Here is a 21,278-nt window from a genome sequence, read left to right as displayed (position 1 = left end):
GTGAAAAGAGCTTTTTTGGGCAAAAAGAATGACAAATAAAACACCTCAGACTGTGCAGTTCTGTCACATCCTCTCCCCTGTCTCACATAAACTAGCTAAAGCCTTGCCTACAGAATAATCCACAAATAGACCTTCAAACAATCTTCTCCAAATTAAGAGAACGAATGAAAAGTCAATCATTTAAGTTAGACATCACAGAGGTAACCCTGTTTGTCATGCATTTGCAGGAGCAAGAATTAGGTTGGAAGAACACCTTCTTCTTCCATTTTCAGGAAGGGAAGACTGGAAGGTATGGGGAACCTGCCCAACCCCACAAAGCAGTGTGTTTGACTGCCTTTCTGCCTGCCAGAGGAAACCAGCCTTGCTTACAGGAAGCTGTCTTCTACCATCCCCTGCACACATGCAGTCACTTGACCTAGCAAGAAGTGAAGTTTCCTCATAATGCAGACAGCTGTGTTTGCCATACCCCATCAGCTAACCCTGCTAAGCCACTTCCCAGGAGAGGATTCATGAGCCTTTACAGACAAGAATGAATGAAATCTGAAGAAAAAGTAGGAAAGGCAGGGTGAAAACAAAATGTCACAGTCAAAACTACGCAGTAAACAACTGCATTTCCCCACATCACCTTCTGCCTTAGGGCTTACAGTAGCATTTCTGTACCCTGGTGAGACAAGATCAGCTCTCTAGCCCAAGCACACCCAGATGGTAAGCATCAATAAACAGGCAATTATGAATAACAAGTAACAATGCTGCTGAAAATCAAACACAGAGTTCTCCAGCAAGATAGTTGTACGGAAATTTTTCTCCTGCAACAAAATGCTATTCTGCTGCATCCTGCACGTTCAGGCTCAGGTCTGACACAGAAGGCATCGTTTGCCAGATCTTGTTCTGAACAGCAGTATTCTGTGTGTTATCCTGAATGCTTTTGTGTGGACAGCTCTTAGGCTTTAGTTTAACATGATTAGCACGTGGCCTGTAAAGAAGCTGTAAGGTCCACTTAGTGTAATGTTATTAGAGATGCCACCAAAAAGTGTTGTCAAAGGTAGTAAAAGGGCTGAAATTTCATCACTTCTGTTTGCAGAATAAGGCACTGAGTTTGTCCCCTTTATTAGAATCAGAGAGATTTAACCAGGCTTCTGCCTCCCAATAAATTATCTTCCTGACAGCTGTGTAGCCCCCCACAGTGCCCATGATAAAGCACACGCTAGATGCTGGCCTTCAGATATATGTAGCTAAGAGACTAGTACCTGAGTCATCTTCAGCTTATTTTCCCATGTGTTCATTCTGTCCTCAAAAGGTTTCTTGAATGGTGAGAAGGACATGCTCTGAATCATGACAATATGATCATCTAGGAGCTGAGAAGCTTCATCAGTGTTTTTCAGAATAAAGGTACCCGTGTCTTTGTAAAGTGATACAGCAAATGAAACAGAGCTCCATTCACTCTCCATCTTGTTGAGTGCCTAGAACAGAGAGACAAGAAATTTAATTCTCAGATACAACCTATGTGATGGTTACTGCATTTCCCACATCTCTCTTAATGCCTGCTGACAGATTTTTGCCCTTGGATTTCACTGGAAACTGCAGCTGTGTGTATAATGCATCCATTTGCCCATGGACTCAACGCCTTGATACTGTCCTAAAAGGACATCTGGAGAGGAGAAGGCAGTTTCAGAATCCAGAGCATCACCAATACTACTTGGATGCACAGAGGATGCCAGCAGAGTTTCTATTCATGATAATGGTTATGATGGCTTTGTGGAAGGGGCAGCTATCCACTGGGAACTCACCTGAGATTTCAGAGAACAAAAACTCCCATACAGTAACGATTTTCAGTTAATACCACCTTACATCACATCAGAACTGACGAACTGAAACTGAAAGACTACCCAGCCTATAAATCTCCAGAGCCAGCAAGTCCTCCTTGCACACATTCACCACATGGAAGGATTTGTGACCTCCATTTCTAGTCACAGCTAATCTTCCTGACACTATTTTTGGCAGGCAGAATGCTGTCAATTGAATTATTTTAACTTGAACAGTTACCAATCGCACACTGAGGTGAGGGAACCAACACATAACCATCAGGTAGTGCTGTTATGCTGCAACTGTAGGTTCCTTGCAAGGCAAAATAACTTCCAATGCATGAGTTCACTCAGGTGGTCATTGTTCCCATCTCTGAGGGACGTCTGAGATGTGCTGCAGAATGTGCATAAAGCTCTGGAAGCATATGAATGCCACCCAAGGCAACGAATGGCTGCTCAACAGAAGTCCAGCAGAAATATCCCTAAAAACAATCACAAATCCCCCTCTCTCCTCACATTCTCAATGGCGTATTCCTTGCCAGCTATCTCAGCTACTTTGGTGATACTCTCAATATGGTCCTGCAGGTTCATATCCAAACAGCGACGAAGCGTCAGATCGGAATCTAGCTTGATATCCATGTTAGTGTCTTCTGACAGCATCTCCCAGTGCCGACTTCTCATACCAGGATTGTTCAGCCCTTGGATTAAGGGGACATACTGTCTAAACTCTTCAATCTTGTCTCGGAACTCCATTGCCACACCCTGGCATGCTTTCAGGAAGAGAATCAGAAAAAAAACCATCAGCAATAACAGCATGCGAGGAAGTTGCCTTAATTTCCTACAAGAAGTTACCTAAAGCCTGATGTGCTTGTAGACACAAGGTATGGGGAAAAGCAGCAGAAGAGAAAGCAATAGAAAAAAATGCAGGCTTGAAGATTCTCTCTGTGCTGCTGCCAAGCAAGGACATGAGCCTGCTCCCAGAAGCAGGCCTGCCCATCAGCCTCACAACTGCTAGAAGCAAGTCCATGCTAAGCAGAAGTGTGCCTTAGCCCAGAGCTCACCCTAAGATTCCCATTTGAGGTCTGGCTAGCACACATGCCCCTTTTTGACTGCACCCTGTGTGGCAGTGCTGCGTAGTCACAGCGAGGATGTGAGCACCCCACAGTCCCTGCTGGTGGTATGCAAAGGCAGGGAGGCTCAAGGCCAAAGCACACATTACACCAGGTGGAAGGGAATATTGCCATGAATATGAGCAGGTATTCTTAGTATTTCTGTTTACCATAATGATTCATAGTTACGCATCCACTCATCACCTCCTCCACTGGGGCTGATTCATGGCATTGTTTAAGAGAGAGTTCAAGTTAAAAAGGATGAATCAAAAATTTCCCACTGCAAAATATATTTCAATCTAAGCCATCTGGTAGATTTTAGAACTAGCTCCAAAGAATGACCAACGGATCTCGCAGCATCAAGGAATGGGAAGTTAAGCTGTGACTGAACACTCAATTCCACTTCTACTAGGGGTGATGATAAAAAGATCTTCACGTGACTTGCAAGGGCTGGATGAGATCATTTATATTTCATATACATTTGGATAGGAAGAAAAAAAGTTACTGCATTCTACAGATTATTTCCAGACTTTGCAATTTATTATTATTATTTTTTTTAGTAAGATCTTTTTTGGCTTTCTATTAAATTAATTGGTCCATGGAGGAAATAAGATTGGCCAAAGAACAGCACCCAGCTTCAAGTCTCTTTCCTGTCTGACTTAAGTAAGGGTTTAAACTCACAGGCCTCTGGTCATTAGCCACCAGACTACATATTAATTCTTTATGAGTAATTAGATAATATTTAATAATTTGTACAGAGCAAAACAAACTGCAACATAAGAGGATGGCTTTTATCTCAGTGCTGTCTTGGAAATTAGGTATAAAAGTAATTTGGAGGGTGGTTGTTTCTATGCCAAACTAGTACTTTAAGCAGCAAGACTAGCATCTAGATGTGAATCATACTTACAGAAAGAAAAAGAACAAAAAAAAAAAAGAGAAAAACCATATGAGCAGTTTCTCAGCTGGCTGTAATATACACCACACATTCATGTGACATCCTCACAATTCCCTGTTCTGAGCATGCTGTGATGCTCTTCATACCAATACACGCACCACCATCCTTTCCCCAGACTGTATAGCTACCTGGTGAGTTTTTGAACTGCCTCACGCACTTCTGCATCGTCTTAAAAGAGTTATTGACATTCTTTTCTAGCTGCTCAGCTTCAATTTCAATGAGAGGACCATCCATCCAGCTCTTACACCAGTGCAGCCAGTCTGACACCGTACTCCAGAGATCGCAATACGGCTGAAAGTCCTTCACCATCCTGGATAGCTTTTTGTACTTTAGAAAGAAAAAAAAAGCAAGCACGTCAAAAAGGCTAAAAAGAGCACAATTCTTTTTTGAATCTCAAGCAATGAGCAAACTACTACTTTCAAGAGGATGCATCAGACTGCCTTCTTGTGGGACCACAACGTAGATTCCAACAAAGAGCTACCAGCAAAGTTGGGCGTTACATGGTCAGGCTGCAGCACATCTGGTATAGAAAGCACCCTCTCCACTTTCCTTACAAATGCTCTGTTGTGAATGAAGAGGCTTTGATGGGCAGCCCACGTACACTCAGAAGAAGCACACAGTGCACTTCGTATTGAACTTACTGGAATTTGGGTCCTTACAGTGAAATAATCACAGACTGAGAAGTAGGAAAGCATCACGTAAGCTTCACTTCTGCTCTGCAGCCAGACTGGGCTGGATGTGGGTGACAATGACGCATTGACAGCTGAACAGCCACAGGCAAAAAGGAGTATTTGTAACTATATAAACTGTTGCCTTAAGAGAACATGTCACCATCTGAGCCCTGCCACCACTATGCAACCACTGTCATTTACATCTGCACAACTGCAGTAATTGCCTTACAGAAATCGATGCATGTTATCTGCTGCATCAAGACCTACCTCTGTGACTCCTCCTCATCAACATCACTCAAGTCTGAGCACGTACACCCAAAATCTCTCATAGAAGGGGCAATATAATCCCTGAAGGCATTCAAGGCCAGGCTGGATGTGGCTCTGGGCAGCCTGGTCTGCTGTTGGCAACCCTGCACATAGCAGGGGGTTGGAACTCAATGATCATTGTGGTCCTTTTCAACCCAGGCCATTCTATGATTCTATGATATCAGGGTTATGAACATTCATCTGGGACCAGCTCTTCTTCAGCACAGAGTGATAGAGCAGCACAGCCACTCTACTAAGGGACTAAGGAGTGTCTCTAGTCAGCATCAGAAAACCCAGAAGAGCATGAAGAACTTATTCTGGAGCGACTGTGACTTATTACTTGCTCTACCTACCTACCGATTGGAGGCCCAATACAGGTTAGGGTTCTGTAGGTAGGGGAACACTTACATTAGTAACTTTCATCCCAAAGATTTTTTCCCGGTTGTTGTAGAGAATTGCCAAATTCTGAAGCTCCTTCAGCTGCTTCCCGACCAGTCTTGCTTCATTAGCCAAATTATGAGCTTGTCTGATGTCCACTTGAACAGAAAATTCACCTACAGTCAGCTGGAAGAAAAAAGGCAGGCGTGAGGTGGGGCTGAGAACCTGAGTGCTGCTTCTGGAAATCTCAGCTTCCTGGTGTGTTAAGATTTTTCCAAAACTCTGCCCCTGTTTCAGGGTCTTCCATGCAAGGTGAGTTCCCTGACTTCTGTTATTTCGCCCTTGATGGTAGCACATCATGGAGGATGCTTTGTAGGGAACTGAGTACATAAGAAAGAAGAAAGAAGTGCATGCAATGCCCAAGAAATAGAATATTGTATATTACTTTTGCAGGAAATATTGATTTTTCACCAGGAAGAGTATTGTACTGAAAAATAATTTAAAAAAAGAAACTCCTAATTGAAAGCCCAACTCCAATAAAAAGCAGAGGTTTCTTTTGGATAATTTTTGGCCCAATAATACATTGACCTAAAATCACTTAAATCTCATCTGAAGTTTTCCGTGGGTAACCACAACATGTTTGAAGCCCTCCCATCTCTGGACAGTTTATTGTCAGGAGCTTAATACCTTCATGTCCTCCAGTTTCTCTTCAAATATGTTGTGATCCATCACTTGGGTTTCACGGAATCTGTCTTCATCCTGCACGTGCTGGAGCTGAATAGCCTCAGTCTGCATAGCTATTTTCAGGGGCCAGTAACTCGCAGCCCACCTGCACTCACATGATGTCACGAGAGAAAGAGAGAGGCTTTTTGAGCATATGCTTGAAATGCTGAAAAGAACAGAATGAGAAACCGAACTCCAACCAAACAGGGAAGCTTTACAAAAACAGAAGTTAATGTGGTTTCGACAAATAAATCTCTCCCAGTTTCTTGTTTCTACGTAGCCCTTGTGACTAGGCTATTGAATTTGAGAACTCTCGAGAGAGGTGGAGGGCCTTTTTAAGAGGTACAAATCTAGTAATCTTGCTGAAAAGCCAGAAACAGAGTAGCAAAACAACAGTGGGCACCCAGAGGGAATGTCTTTCTTTGACTGTTCACAAATAAAAACGGGCTGAGAGTTTTGGATTTTAGCTTTTTAGGGCTACTGATAAAACCTGTTTCCTGTTGAGCAGGGAAGTGAGTGGCCAGGATAACCCAGATAAAGTGAAGCTCTGGCATTTGCAGAGTGCTCCAGGGAGCGTGATGCAGATATAGGAGAGGCTGTCCAATGTGGCTGCTTATTCTAAGGCATGTTTCTTGGTTCTTACTTAGCCATTGCTCACTAGTACTCCATTTGGACTTGTGAGCTTGTACAACACCAGATGCAAGCTCTGCAGCATTATACTCAAGGCCATAGACCTGCCAAGCACCTGGGAATGCAGCCATCACCTATTAGGGCTGCACGTGCCAAGTTTGGCCAGAAGGCCCAACGCATCTGTGCTAAGCTGTCCAAGAGCTGAGCTGCTTTTCTGTGGGTTTTTGTTTGTGGGCTGTTAGTTTTTTTCTGCACTGTGCAAAGGTCTCCAAAAAACCAAGATAGAAGAGCTTTAATATGTTTAAACAGGTTAATAGCTACCAGTTTGCCTTGGCCAAGGCCTGAAGGCAGCATGAATCCATGCTTCTCTGTAAGCTCCATTTCAAGAATTCAGCGCTCATATAGCGGAGTGGCACTTAAAGGTTCTGCTGGAGCTTTTGATAGACACATAGACCCTGAAGCACTGAGAGAAGTAATTGCTGCAAAGTGTCCCACTTTGACAGTGGGAGGAATGACACTTGTGCTCACTTGTCATTGAAATCTTCCTCGGTGAGATTGTAAAGGAATTCCTCCATGACTTTGTAATCTTCCATGACTTCACAAATCAGTTCCTGCACACGGTGAGAGAAACAGACCAAAAAAGACACCTTTAGAACGTGCTAATCCCAACTCTCTGGTGCATACCTCATTTCCATGAGGTGCCTTTGAAGGGCCTTAGTCACACAAGCTTAATAGGGTGTAAAGCTGCTGCTCTGTTGTGTGAACAGTGGAAATGAATTTCCAAGCTCTCGTTCCACTAATGATCAAGCCACTGTATCTCTCTCTGATCTACGTGAATGAAACATGCTGGTCAGAAGTGGAGTGCTTTGGGTTATCCTCCAGGTTGTTCCTTTGGCATGGACAAGTCAGCTTACAGCTTGCTGCTGTTGTTTATCATAACTGGGAGGAGACCTACTCAGCAAATTGGCTGGGGTAACTCAGCACTAAAGTGTCCTATTAGAAGAAATTAGCTAAGCATTATAAGCACTTGGTAGCAGAAATACTTTCTTGAAAACAGCATTCATTTTCAGTGTTTTTTAGTGTTATACATATTTAAAAAAACAATTCTGATAGCTAGGAATCATAGGGCCTTGCACACATAGACAAATAAGTTTAAAAAAAATGGATTTTTGCTTCTGAGACACCAAACATTGCACTGACAAGTTTTCTCCCCACTGCCCTTGGTGCCCATGGGAAGAGCATACCCTACCTCCTGCACAGCCAGCTGCTCAGGGACGGCCTTCATCCACTCCCGCAGCTCAGTCAGCTCCTCGATATTGTTTGGTGCCTCGTGTATCCTCGAGCTGACAGCACTGTATGCATCACAGATCTGCAGGAGGGCAAAGCAAAAAGACCATCCCTGCAGCTTCAGCATGGGGCTAGCACCTCATCTCACTGAGAACTGGAAGCAATAACTGTCTGTATTTCAGCTGTCTTTAGAGCAATTAGAAGGATGTTCCAGCCTCAGTTAGGTGGAGCTTCTCAATCCATAGACACATTCCTGTAAGATGGCAGGGGACTTACACCTCAAAACATTTTTGTCAGGCACACAAATCATCTATTGGTTGAATCTGTGCATCTCTGTTCCTGCCTTATTTATTTATTAACAAATAACTCCAATGCAATCTTTCAAATGTTCTCATTAATATGGGCTCATTTGCTGCCTTTCGGCCATCCCACAAACACAGCAATTTCAAAAGCAGAGGGACAAGACAAGACACTGACAGGCAATGTATTAAACCAGGTGACTTACATTCTTCACCTTTGCATGGAGGTTTTCAGCCAGTAAGTCCAACATGGAAGTGGCGAGTGCACTGTACTTTTTGGACAAGTTTTGCTTAACATCTTCTACTCTGACACTGAAGGGACCAATGACGACAGAACTAGGTAGAGAGTTGTCCAGGTTTTCCTTTTCAGACAAGTATGTGTTCACTATAGTCGTTACCTCCTGGGCAGATGGACATTGCTCTTGGTAGTCTCTGCAAGTCAAAGCACCAACTAAAATAATCACATAGCCCTTAAGTTTATCTGAGTGTCCCTGCTGTTCAAAAGATGTCCAGACGTGCCCACCCAAAGGATCAAGACATGAGGTTAATAATGTGTTCACAGCTATTAGAACAGCTCCTATTTGAATGCATACAACTTCTCTAGCCACAGAGAGGCCACCAATGCCTTTTAGACCTTACAACAGAAGACATAGGGAGTGAGGAGTGTATTTATATCACAGTAAAGTACAAGAAGACACTGGATTGGTGTGTAGCTGGGGAACATTACAGGGGAGGAAGAGACAGGACAGACACAAACCTACAATGGATTTTAGAGCACAATAGGTGTGTCAACAGAGGAATATGAGCAAAAAAATAATTTATCTGCAAGAAAGGAGTGGAAGAATGCTGGAAGAGGTGTTAAGGGAGAAGAGAGGTAGAGCCAAAATTAAAGTACAGGTATAAACAGGGGAAGATTAGAAAACAGTGTGTTCTGGGAAGACATAGGAACTTGTCACACAGCATTTGTAAGTTATTGAATTTGAAATAACAAAAGAAAATAGGACTTCAGCTCCACTGTTTGTACTGACTGGAGAAAAGATGCCAAAAAAAGACCATTAAAGTAACTGGAGACTAAAGGACAGCATAGGTGTAAAGAGGAGCTTTGGCAGTGAAAACAATGAGGCTGAAACAGAAGAAAACGTTACTTCCTACAGAATGTTATCAGCCTGAACAGACACTGTTTGAAGGAGGTCAGAGTCAAGCATGCTAATTGGATTTTCAAACAGCATGAGTCATTTTTAGGGCCATTAATATCTCCAATTACACTTACAAACATGTCAGGAATGTGACTGCTCTCAGAAGCACAAAGAAATTCTCACTGCCATCGCCAATTTCCTCTAAAAACATGGACCACTGCCTGTGGCTGAAGGCTGCCTCCGATGGTAGTAGCATCTGAGACACTTCATACAGACTAGTGGGCTCAAAACAGGTCCTGCACTCTCACATGCATCCACACAACAGCTTCAGAAAAGGTTTGCTGTTTGTTTCAAAGGTACGGCTGCAATACACCACTTACTTCAGGAAGTACTGGATGTCATTGTTATTGAGCTCCAAGAACTTCTTGTATTTCTTAGCATAGGCTTGGAGAGGGATCAGTGCCTTCTGAACTGCAGACTGCAGAGCCACACGCATTTCTTCCACTTCTGGTTCATCAAGGTCCACTGAGTCCAGAAAGGGTGTGCCTGTGACAGGTATGTTCTCCAACACATACTGGAAGAGGAGGGATAGAGCTCTTTTGGGACTAGCACAGCTAACCACAGCCCCCAAAGAAGAGGTGGCATCTTGTCCTTCTACAGTGCCTCAGAAATTGTTTTATCAGTGTGATGGTACACCCCAGAGAGGAGGATATAGGGAGCTTGGTCTTTTATAATAAATGGGAGAAGGATGCATGTGCAGAAGAGATCTGCACCACACTGCTGGCACTGGAATAGGTGCCAATTCCTTTATGAACCATGAACTCAAGGCACCCAGGCTACTTAGGACATTTCTCCATTGAACCTGCTACTTCAAAAACAGAAGTCATGCAAAATAAAGAGATGCACAGCATGGAGAAATCCTGTTAGAATAGAACTGCGTTAGCACAGTGATGTGCCCAACCTAATTAAACTGCATTGCCCGCTACCTACTTCTGCAGCTCTCTCCCTCAGTACAGGCTTGAGGGTGTCTATGCCTCGCTGCAATACAGCCTGCACAGCTGTATCACTGTGGATGCAGAACAGTTACCTTCTCCAGCTGTGGGACAGCGTGAGTCACCAGGATTCCCTTGTCCAACAGAGAAAGGAGGGATTCCTTAAAACTCTCCGCAGGGGGGCTGAAGTGAACGCCACTGTCATCGAGCACGAGGTCAATAGCAAAGATTGGGTTCCTTCGAGGCCTGCAATGGGAGGAGATGAGAAGAGCAGGGATGTTTTTTTTGAGAGAACAGTACGCAACTGATGCTAATACTAAAACACCAAGAGATGAAAGCAGAGAAGAGGAGGACACCCCTATGCAGATCAAAACAAGAAAACTGCATTCTGGTGTTACCAGTAAGGGCACTGAGACCTCTGGTCTGAGTAGGGAGAAGGAAGTGGCAGTCGTGACATCCTAAGACTCCCAAAAGTCATAACCCGATAGAGCTGCTTTAAAGAAGAACTGCAGACACTTTTCAAACCAGGCATTCACCCTCTCCAATATACTCTCAAAATGCACTTCCCAGAAATGATACTGAGTACCTCCTGATCTCACATGTCACCAGCACAGATCAGGATCAGCTGAAGTTAGTGTAAAGACTTCCACTGGTTTCCAAGTCCCTGGTAAAAGCCCCACGTGAGTGTCTTCAACTTCCTAAATGTTCTATTTCTAAACCTCTCCTTTTAAAATGACAATTTTTTTTTCTTTTAAATTTAAAATACTCAAAGGAAAAAAAAATGTGGGCATCTTGACTGAACTCGGTATTCTTTAGGACAGATCTTAATCCTGAGTTTTAACACAAGAATGGAGTTAAGCATCCATAATGCCTCCTGGTGTTCTTCTTCCTGGCCTCCAGTAAGTAGTTAGCAGTAATTACCTGCTCCTTTGAGGATGCTGGACATGGTTAGTCTTTGGAACATTATGCTAAGGTAACAGACGTTGGTTTTGCTGTGCTGTCTCATGTCACTAAATCAAGTACGCTTGAAATCTGTACTAGGAGAACAGTAATCTTCGTGTCAGACTCCCAGACCCACGGGAGTGTGTCAGGTAGAGGAGCAGGGAGAACACCCCAGCCTAAACCCCTCCTGCAGCGCAAAGCTTGCTTGCAAAGACAGTACTTAGAAAGGCAACGGCACTTCACTTTTCCACTCTTTCTATCCTTTGACCTTCTTTTCTCTCCCTTCCTTACCTGTAGGGACTACTGATGAGGTCATCTCCCCATTCCATATCTTCCGAGCAATTCAAGATACCGTGGCAAGCATCCAGCAAAAGCTGGATGAATCTGATCAGTGAGTTCTGCACCAGATAGCGCACAGAGTCCTGCAGGATGAATTTGACGCGCTTCATCAGCTTATGCAGTTTGGACATCTGGTAGACATCCCAGCTGCTCTGCTCCAGGTTGTACCAGCCTTTGCCTGCATTTCTCAGGCCGATCTTCACTGCAGTCTTTATTGTATTGATCCAAGTATCCTTGAGAAAAGCCTGCACCTAGGGCAAAGAAACAAAGTAAACCACGTCACCTTCCAAGGGCTGATGAAAAAGCAGCATGGTCAGGATAGCTGAGCCTGCTGGATCTCTCTCTGTGCAAAGTAACTGAGCAGTACTCTTTTAGCTGTGGTGGTTAAACTGTAGCTCTCCATGCACATATACGTGGCATCTGCTTTACCGTACACCTTCACTGACAGACCCACAAAAAGAAAGCCCAATATTAAAAAGTAGGAGAGCTCTGTTCTTTCTTTTTATACAGTCTTCCCTTTTTGTTCTCTTTTCTATCGAACAGTATCCTTGGAGCTGTCTGTGTCAGGGTCCCTCATAAAAAGTTGCATAGACAGTATGATGAGCAAGTAAAGGACACACTGTTGTCTTCTCTTGACAAGTGAGGAGAAAGAGGGAAGTAGCCAAGGGCAGCAGCAGCCTGCAGTGTTTTCTTTTATTAAAATACCACCAAGTGTCACTTCTGCTCCACAGGCAGCTGCTGCTTGTATGCAATAACACAACCTCAGTCACTCAGCAGATGACAGCACTGCCAAGCTGAAGCAGCATGGGACTGGGAAGGACCCATACCTGCTCTCTGCCCCGATTTACTGCAGAACCATCAGTAAGCTGTGTACTGTGCATGGCCATATTCCAGTGTGCAAAGTGCTGTCCTCATTTAGAGAGCGTGAAAATCTTCTGGTGAGAGTTATTACAGAGCTGCTAATTTTTTTTTTTTTTGTCCTAGTCTATTGGCATTGCAAGCAGAGTAATCTAATTAAGCACATAAAGAACATAGAGTGTAGAAAAGCATTACCCCCATGAGCGTTTCAAGAGAAATCAGAGCTCTTATGCTTTGCAGCTGAAGGGGTAGGGAAATAAAAACAAATGGGAAATCTGTAATTGCCAATCAGACTGCAATCTGCATGAGAAAAGGAAGAGGAAAAGGGTGTTCTGCAGCCCTATGTGGCCACTTGTCTGACACATGACCAAGCTCATGGACAGCACTGGCTGATGCTGACTAGGGGGCCTATGGCTCCTCTCACCTGAGTGAAGGTCTGGGTCTGAATCTCTTCAAATTCCTCCAAGCTGACATGCTTGGCTAAGCTTGTGTTAAACAGAGACATGGAAGCTGCCTTGTTACACTCATCTTGCACCTGCATAAGGACAAGGATGACTTCTGGCTTTGTCAGGAGTGAGACAAAATTGAAGGCTGCTTGTTGTTTGCCAAAAGGATAGTCTGGGATGCAGATGAGCCCTGGCAACAAACAAAAGAACACATTACCGCCTGCAAGGGCATCTCAGTTTCTGTTATGGAGGAAGAGTACAGCCCTATTTTAGGGCACAGTTTGTGAGAAGGACTGTCCTCAGGTATACTCATCAGGTATGCAGTTTCAGTAGATGGCTGGATGAACGAGTGGCCGTTCTGCAGCAGAGACTTTCTGAACACTTCCATAAGGGGCTGAGAGGAACTTTTGGTCCTCGAAGCTCCCAAAACTTTGGCTCATGACATTTCCTTGATTAAGAACACAGGACTGGCAAAATCTTCTCATTGCAGCTTTAATATACAGCTGAGTCATCTGTGAGAGACTACTTATGAGCCATGTCAAGGTGTTCCAATTTTTGGAGGATTTTAGTGCACAAGATACCCCCTCTTATGCAGTCATGTCACACAAGTATGAGAGCCTAAAAGAGCCTGAGTTCTTCCATGTCTGAAGTATGCCACAGCTGAGCACAGCAAACAGAAGGAAGGCATTCCTAGCTTATTGCAGAGTGAAAAACAGGTAATCATAGCACCATGCATTTGGTGCCATTGAGGGTGCAGATTTACTGCAGCTTAGATGATGAATAGTAATGTGTTACAGGAAGGTAACATGAACATGCAAGTACACCCTAAAAAAGAGGGGGCATACTCAAAAGTCTGGTAACATTTCCTCCTGCTGTCCCTTACGAGCACTAATCATCACTGCCAACCTGAGAGTTTCTGCAACAAAGCACAAATCCTAACATAAACAGAGATTCTGCAAGCATGCCACATTCAAATTGCTCCGCTATTTCCCATACCTTTCTCTGGTACTTTCCTCTCCTCTTTGTCTGGCAGGGTGACATAAGAAAATAGCTGAGGTTTGGAAGTGACTGCTCTGTCAAAGATCATCCTGTTCATAGCGCGCTGGTAGTCTAATTTCACTTCTTTCTCCAGACAGCCCATGCAGTCTAATATTCTGTTACAAGACATGGAAACAATGGTAACCCACAGTGTCAGAACAGAAGCCTGACTGTAGCTCTACTGCAAAACCCGCCCTTCACTCCCTCCCTCCCATATCTGCTAAACCATAAGCTCTCTTACTACACACTAAGACAGCTGGAACAGCCAGCAAAGCTTTCAATCAGACATTTAAGTGAGGACCTGAGACTAGGACTGCAGCTTTCTTAAGTGTCTTTTCAGATCAAAGCAAAACTTCTACTGAGGGCATGCAGACTGAGCAGCATTACAGAGAGGAGTGTAAATAACCAAAAATTGAGGAAGCTTGCTTGTAATTCTGGAAGAGCTGGGCTATCTGGGGCATCCCCCCAGCTGCCTCCTGCTGAGCATCTCTTGGCATGTTCTAGTTTCCTCAGCTAGAACATGCGTGTAAGTGCTGAAGCCCTGCTCTGCTTGACCTAGGAAATCGTCATCTTCCACCTCAGGCAGGCATGGCACTTTTCTCTCTGCCTGTATTTCTGCACACAAACAGAGCCTAATTACTCACCTGCTCTTCCACCAAGGTTTGCAGAGCATGAAGCCCCTTACACCTTCCTGTCTCTGAGCAGGGCAATAAGTTATGGCTGATTCTCAGCAACACCAATAATGGCTCATGATTCATCAACCCAGGGACTCTTAAAACGCCTCCCTGATATGAACTGCATCTCAGAGAGACACTTGATTATATTCAGGTGGAGATCTTCTGTTCTATTTGCTTCACTCTGTGCAGATCTTTTGATTTGTTTATTAGAGCAGTTAACAGGTAGACGCGACACCAGCAGACAACAGCCATTTCTCTGGAGACAGATGGTGGTCTGCAGATCAATTGAGAAATGACTGATCTGTGCCATCAGAAGCTCAGGGAGACAACAAGTTCAACCAGGGCATTTCTGTCCTACTTTCTGCTGCTGTAGATCACTTAACTGCAGGTGTAAGCATGGCTCAGTGCATCTGCATGCAAAGTGCATCTCCCTCACCTGGGAACATTAACAGATGCCACTGGGGCTCTCATCCTATTTACTTTTGGTGACTCTCTGGGTAAGAGAGTGGTTTGCACACGCTGGAAACCAGGTGAAACCCATGGGCTGAGCTGGATCTCTAGATCTGCCTCAAGTGCCACTCATTCCACCAATCTATGAAGTCCTACAATGTTAACTGGTTAAAGGCTGAGACCCAAGATAGGTACTTGATATTTTACCTGTTCTTCTTCAGTTTGGGTGTATGCAGAGCCCACAGCTTCATTTTCTCCAGGCTTGTCTCGCTGATGCTATTTAGTCCATCTGTAGGCATGCAGTCCACATACAGGTGATACAGTAGCAGCATCTGTGTCTTTTTACGCAAGATGCTGGCAGAAACTATTCTCTGTGCAAACAACTGAGGATCTTCAGCCAGAAACATCAGATAAACTCGTGGGACCCAGTACTGACATGGCAGCAGCGGGGCTCTTTCTGAAAAATGAAAATAAAGTTTACAAAATCCTACAGGGAACACAAAACTCAGAATGGTTTGCAATGCTGACAGCAGCTATTTGATGGACAACTTAATTGGGTCAGCTTAATGGAGATTAAAGTGAAGGACCAAGTCTGAGGACAGCAGGAAGCAAGGAGCATGAAATTAGCAGCATCTCCAAGATTTTCAAAAGGTGAATGTTTGATCTTAATCTGTCCGTGACCCCCCTCAAAATGGTGCTGGCTCAAAGACCAACGTTTCACTTGTTATGAAGGCAGAGAAGAGGGGAGACAGAAAAAGGTAGAACTTCCAAAGGGAAGCCCTCAAATAGGTTGTGAAAATGAGGCATGAAGCTCTCTCCCATGAAGGTTTTTCAGGATAGGCTAAACAGATATGTGTCAAGAATAATATTGAGAGGATTAAATGACTTCTTGACATCACTCCCATCTCTGCCTAGGAGTAGTGTGAGTAATGTACTGGCTTTCAGTAAATGTGCTAGTTCCCCCAAACCCTTACTTGCAACACCTTCTGGAGTTACTCCTCCATTAAGGATGGGTCTCCCTTCTTCATCACGCACCAGCCCATTTTTATCTAACTTATGCACCAAATAGAGCTTTGTCTCCTTGTCATAATCCAGAACACCAACATCAATCCACTTGTAGGTTAACTTCTGGCTTTTGGGGTCCTCTGAGAAGAGAATCAAGGATTAAAACAGGGTTAGTTTTTCTAACTATCCTAATAGGTTTTTTTTTTAGCCCTTTTCCTGATGGCTATAGCAAATAGACTTTCCTGACCAGAATGGTAAGGCTGCAGTGAAATCAACTTATTAGCTTGAATCTCTGTCAATCTCAGATCAATACTGCTGTGATAACTAAACAACTAACTCAAGTTTCACCACATAGCATTTCAAATTATTTGCACACCCCAGAGCACTCAATCTTCCTTCTCTGAGGAGTGATCAGGTGTGGTTCCCCAGGGCAACTGTACACATACACACAGCAAGCAGAAGTCAGACACCTAAAATATGGAAACAGACTAGGGCAGGACTGACAGCCATCAAGATCCTCGATCTCTTGCTCTGACTGCTTGAACCTGATCAGTACAAGCTATTGCTTTTCTGCTATTCAGAGCTGCATTCATCAGAAACTACACAATTGTTAGCAATCATTTGAGCAGTAACTCATTCAGGCTTTACCATGTCCCAGTACATCATCTGTAGGTAGAAGTGCCCTCCCAGGCACTGGCTTTCTGTCACGAGATCCTGGCTCCAGTCCTAGAGAGATCCACTCTTCTGGAGTTCGACAGTCATATTCTTCATTGTCAAAGATCTAAAAAGCCACAAAGTGACTGAAATAAAGCCCAGCTTTGTGGTACAAAATTTAATGAGAGAAGAATTAGCGTGCAGAACAGAACATCTCAAGCTGGAAGGGACCCACAAGGACCAGCAAATCCAACTCCTGGCTCCACAGAGGACCACCCTAAATTCAAAACCTGTGCTGTCTCGAACTCAGACAAGTTGGGGCCGTGACCACTCTTGCCCTGAGGGCCCTGTTCCGAGTGCCCTACCACCCGGACAGTGAAGAATCTTCTTACAACATCCAATCTGCACTTTCCCTGATGCAGCTTCATCTTGCTCCCTCAGGTTGATCGCCGGTCACTAGAGAGCAGAGATCAGCACCCGATCCTCTCATGAGGAAGCTGTAGAAGCTTGTAGTTCCTAAACGGGCCACTAAAACTGAATGCAATTAAGGTGCAAAAGCTGTGCTGACATTTGACCAACAGACTTCTCCCAAACAGCAATATCTTCACCTCTAGTTCTCCCCAAGGGAGAGATCAGCACGTGGATTAGTTCTGCACACACATTCTGCTAAGTACTGCATTCAGAAACACGCAACAACACCTTTTCTCTGGACAACACAAATGACACTGTGGAACATCCTCAAGGAGTATTAGTTCTAACAGAAATTGTGGGCACCCTGGAAAAGATGCTCACCATCATGGGGATATCCTTCAGGGCCCAATGTTCTAAAGCTTTTGGCTTGTGTGGGCCATACTGAGTGTAATCTTGGGCTACACATACATACATAATGCCTCCTATTTATTTCCATAGAAATGACAGCAGATACCAAGAGCACACTAACACTATCCGAAAGAGCAAATTCTCAGCTACAAAGCTGTATTTTTCAACAGTGCCACCATTAACTGCACTTTTTCCAACAATGAACAAGAGCCTGCACACTGTGCTTGTAAAAATCCGTACCAGCAGTGGGTCACTTCCGCACAAACTATTGTCTCACTGTGCTCACATCTCCTGTTTGGTCTCCATAAACATTCAGTAAGTGGCAGTGAATGCCAATGGGTGCCATTTTTTTCCACATGGAGGAATTCAATGACACACCTTTTTCTTCACATGCACTCGTATGTCAGACGCCATTCTGGCAAACTGCCCATCTGCTGCCATCTCTCACCCAACAACACGTCCTGGAATACAGGTGGGAAGGTTTAATCTCTACTGCCATCCCACCAACACCTGCCCATGACATCATGGGCCAACAGAATAAAACAGGAGGCATTACTTTTGGAGCAGCCTTCATAAAATAGATGACGTAGTTAATGTACATAAAAGTAACAAAATTTACGTTGTTATTTATTTGCAGAGCAGGGGGTGGCCACAGTGCCAGCTGTGCTGGGCTGCACGCAGCCTGCAGCTTGGACACGCCTGCTGTAAAGCACTGTAATGCTGTTATTGTCAAATCAATGACAGCTCAACGTCCTGTGATTCTCAGAAACATCCCGTGGCATAAGAAACAAGATCACAAGTCCAAATGTGCTCTCCTACCTTTAGTGGGAGGTGGATGGGATATTTCTTCTCCTCGATAGCTGGCACGCTGTCGGGATCGTAGTGCCTTGGTATCAGCTGATTGGAGTCTAGCCCCTCACTGGCTAAGAGCTGAGTGATATCCAGGGTGAGATACAGCTGTCTCCTCCTGTTGGGAATTGGATAGGGGAAATGACCACTCAGCATGCCCAGAAGGGCTTCCAAACCTATAACTCTGCACACCCTCACAGCAGGATGTTGCAGGGTTCCCAGAAGACACGGGACATCATCAGAGCTTTAAAATCTAACAGTCCAACACCATGAAAGCAGGGTTGCAGGAGCCTCCATTGCCAGCCCACTCCTATTGCCAACAGTAACTTACCTGAGTTAGCTGTGGGCACTGAGCTAAGGTGATGTGGAAAAGCAAGGTTTCAATCCAAAGCAGCTGCTGTCTGGATCAGCCCCACAGTGACAGAAAGCTGGATCACAGAACACTCTCAGGGACATAGAGGGCTATGTCAATGTTCTGTTCCGTGGATCCTATCAGGACTGATCTAAAACATTTTTCCAGCAGCTTGCTTTCTTCTCCAAAGAGACTTATAAAGTCGTTTTTTTTTTCTTTCTCCTTTTTCTTTTATTTTTTTGTCAAACGCGAATCACTTCAGAGACCCACTTCAACAACTCCCACAGTACAGTTGGCTCAGCAGGCAGAAAATGGACGTGCAGCAGGAAACCTGCAAGGAGCACTGGGGCCAGGAAGAAGCAAGAACTTCTTGTGCAGCTTTTCTACTGCAAAGATGATTATGAGTAATTCTGAGTTGGCAAGTGCTGTCTGAGAGCTCAGAAGCCATACAAATCCTATACAGCAGTGGTGTCTAAATTTTTAGATTGTGCACCTCATCGGTAAAATTTTTTGAACAGCCCTTTCATACATGTATATTTATTTATAAATTACATACACATACTCAAAGTACAGTAACACAGCAGGGCTGCTCTGAAAGCAATGCCTCTTATGTTATTGCACTGGCCCATGGTGTCAGAGACAGATGTCAGTGGGTCATCAGGAGAGGTTGAACCTTCCCACCAATAATCCAGGACATGTTTTTGTTGCGTGGCAGACGGCTGCACAGAAGCAGTCTGACAGAATGGCATCTGACATGGAAGGGTGCATGAACCAAAAGTGTGCCACTGAATTCTTCCACGTGGAAAAAAATGGCACCCACTGACATTCACTGCCACTTGCTGAATGTTTATGGAGACCAAACAGTGGATGTCAGCAGAGCAAGTCAGTGGATGGTGCATTTCAGCAGAGGTGACAGCAATGTGAAATACAAGCCACGTTCCAGACAGCCATGCAGATTGTTATAAACACAGCAATGCAGGCTATCGTTCAGTGCTGGCAAAGAAAAAAAAAAAGCATAGCTAATAGTGGTCACCATTTGAAAAATCTCGCTTTATAGCTGAGAATTTGCTCTATCAAAGTGTTTGCTCAAACGCAACAGCTGTGGGCACAGAAATAAAGGAAAAAAGCTGCTTAGCTTCAGAAGGCATCAGGTACGCAAGGAGCTCCAGCAAAATTCCCTTGCCTCCACTGCCATCCCTTAATGAGGTCTGGAAAGGGGTGGGGATCCTGGCTCCAGCCCTTCCAGCCACTCGGGTACATTGCATACACCTGAACTCCCCTGGGTTGGCCCTGCCTTCCCACCATGTTCTCCATCACTAGTTCAAGCTGTGACTTAGTATTTCTGCTACACTCACCTCTCTATTTCAATACTCCGAGGGCACTGCCCTGGAAGTGTTTGGAAGGCAACCTGCACTTTGGGCTTAAACGACTGTTCAGGGAAATCCGACTCGATGAGGTGCTCGGTGGTTGGTCCAATCACTTGTGCATCCAGAAGATTCACAGTATTCTCAGGCATCTTGAAAGTTGTGACTGAGAGACAGAAACAAACGTCTGAAAGCACCAGCCATCACTCCACACCCACACACATGGCACAGAAGAAGCCCCCATTGAGAGTGATTGTAATGAATTTGTAGTGTGTGGGGTACTGACCCGACTGGGAGGAACTGGTTTCCATTCCCAGCTTTGACACACGTCGCCAATACATACAAATTTCTGTCTCTAGTGCATGGTTTCCCCAGCCTCAGAAAGGGGTGGGATTCCCCTTCTTCCCCAGGATGCTCTGAGAGAAAGATTCAGTGACAATCTGGAGGAACTTGGAAGAGATGGTGACAAGGGGCTTGTGAACAGTGCAGGAGAGAACAAGCTTCTCAGGCCATCTTCAAGTGCTGAAGTCCCTACTCACACCTTACTGGGGACAAATCTCTCCTCAGTTACTGCTCAGATGCAGCAGTGCATCAGCAGTGGTTTGAGATCCAAACAAAGTAGAACAGCTAGCAGTCTCACCATTTGGCCAAAAGTTTTCAGTGGAAATGTGCACAAAGCCAGAAGTATGTATTTCCAAGAATTGGCTAAAATTAAACCATGTCATTTACTCCATATGTAAACTAAATTGTTTACATTGCTAAACAAGCTGCAAATAATAGAACAGCAGCAAAGTGGGAATTTGAAGCTTAACCTAAATTAAGTAATTGCATGCAAGCTTTAAAAAACACTGTTCCCTAGACAGAGCTAAACACTGAACCAAAAATAGATTTTGGTGGAATGAGAGCTCTTCATCTGGTGATTCTTCATTGATGTTTGTAAACATTTGACCATGGAGAAGCTTCAGTTTCTGGCTCACAAGCCACTATTGTGGATTGTCAAGCTCTGGTGCCAGGCTTTCGCCCTGCTACACGTGCTTCTGCTTGCATCAGGGTGAGTTTCACTGAATTTAAAGCAATTGTGTACAGCAGCCAACAGTGCTGAAGCCAGACACATTTCAGGATGATCAGGTAGGGTCCTTTATTGCAGCCACCCTGCCTTTCTTATGCAGCCCCAACATGACCCTTGTAGCTGTGCAG

The 21,278-nt window shown here is 44.4% G+C and overlaps 1 protein-coding gene across 1 annotated transcript in view; it reads right to left on the bottom strand.

Moving 5' to 3' along the window:
* Window positions 1–21,278, bottom strand: part of DNAH1 (dynein axonemal heavy chain 1) — a 73,409-nt gene that overhangs the window by 46,659 nt on the left and 5,472 nt on the right. Inside the window, exons 5-22 of the mRNA XM_019619889.2 lie at window positions 20,073–20,247; window positions 18,336–18,483; window positions 16,692–16,824; window positions 16,013–16,183; window positions 15,246–15,495; window positions 13,870–14,027; window positions 12,852–13,063; window positions 11,522–11,820; window positions 10,384–10,534; window positions 9,677–9,870; window positions 8,367–8,592; window positions 7,824–7,943; window positions 7,103–7,185; window positions 5,909–6,050; window positions 5,252–5,407; window positions 3,995–4,193; window positions 2,319–2,572; window positions 1,248–1,460 (exon numbers count right to left, since the gene is read on the bottom strand). Of these exons, the coding sequence (XP_019475434.1) occupies window positions 1,248–1,460; window positions 2,319–2,572; window positions 3,995–4,193; window positions 5,252–5,407; window positions 5,909–6,050; window positions 7,103–7,185; window positions 7,824–7,943; window positions 8,367–8,592; window positions 9,677–9,870; window positions 10,384–10,534; window positions 11,522–11,820; window positions 12,852–13,063; window positions 13,870–14,027; window positions 15,246–15,495; window positions 16,013–16,183; window positions 16,692–16,824; window positions 18,336–18,483; window positions 20,073–20,247 (3,284 nt within the window). The remainder of the gene's footprint in view (window positions 1–1,247; window positions 1,461–2,318; window positions 2,573–3,994; window positions 4,194–5,251; window positions 5,408–5,908; window positions 6,051–7,102; window positions 7,186–7,823; window positions 7,944–8,366; window positions 8,593–9,676; window positions 9,871–10,383; window positions 10,535–11,521; window positions 11,821–12,851; window positions 13,064–13,869; window positions 14,028–15,245; window positions 15,496–16,012; window positions 16,184–16,691; window positions 16,825–18,335; window positions 18,484–20,072; window positions 20,248–21,278) is intronic.

The sequence above is a fragment of the Meleagris gallopavo genome, chromosome 14 (genome assembly GCF_000146605.3).
Source record: "Meleagris gallopavo isolate NT-WF06-2002-E0010 breed Aviagen turkey brand Nicholas breeding stock chromosome 14, Turkey_5.1, whole genome shotgun sequence".
In the NCBI taxonomy this organism is placed as follows: domain Eukaryota; kingdom Metazoa; phylum Chordata; class Aves; order Galliformes; family Phasianidae; genus Meleagris; species Meleagris gallopavo.
This window is presented reverse-complemented; position numbering and strand designations above follow the sequence as displayed.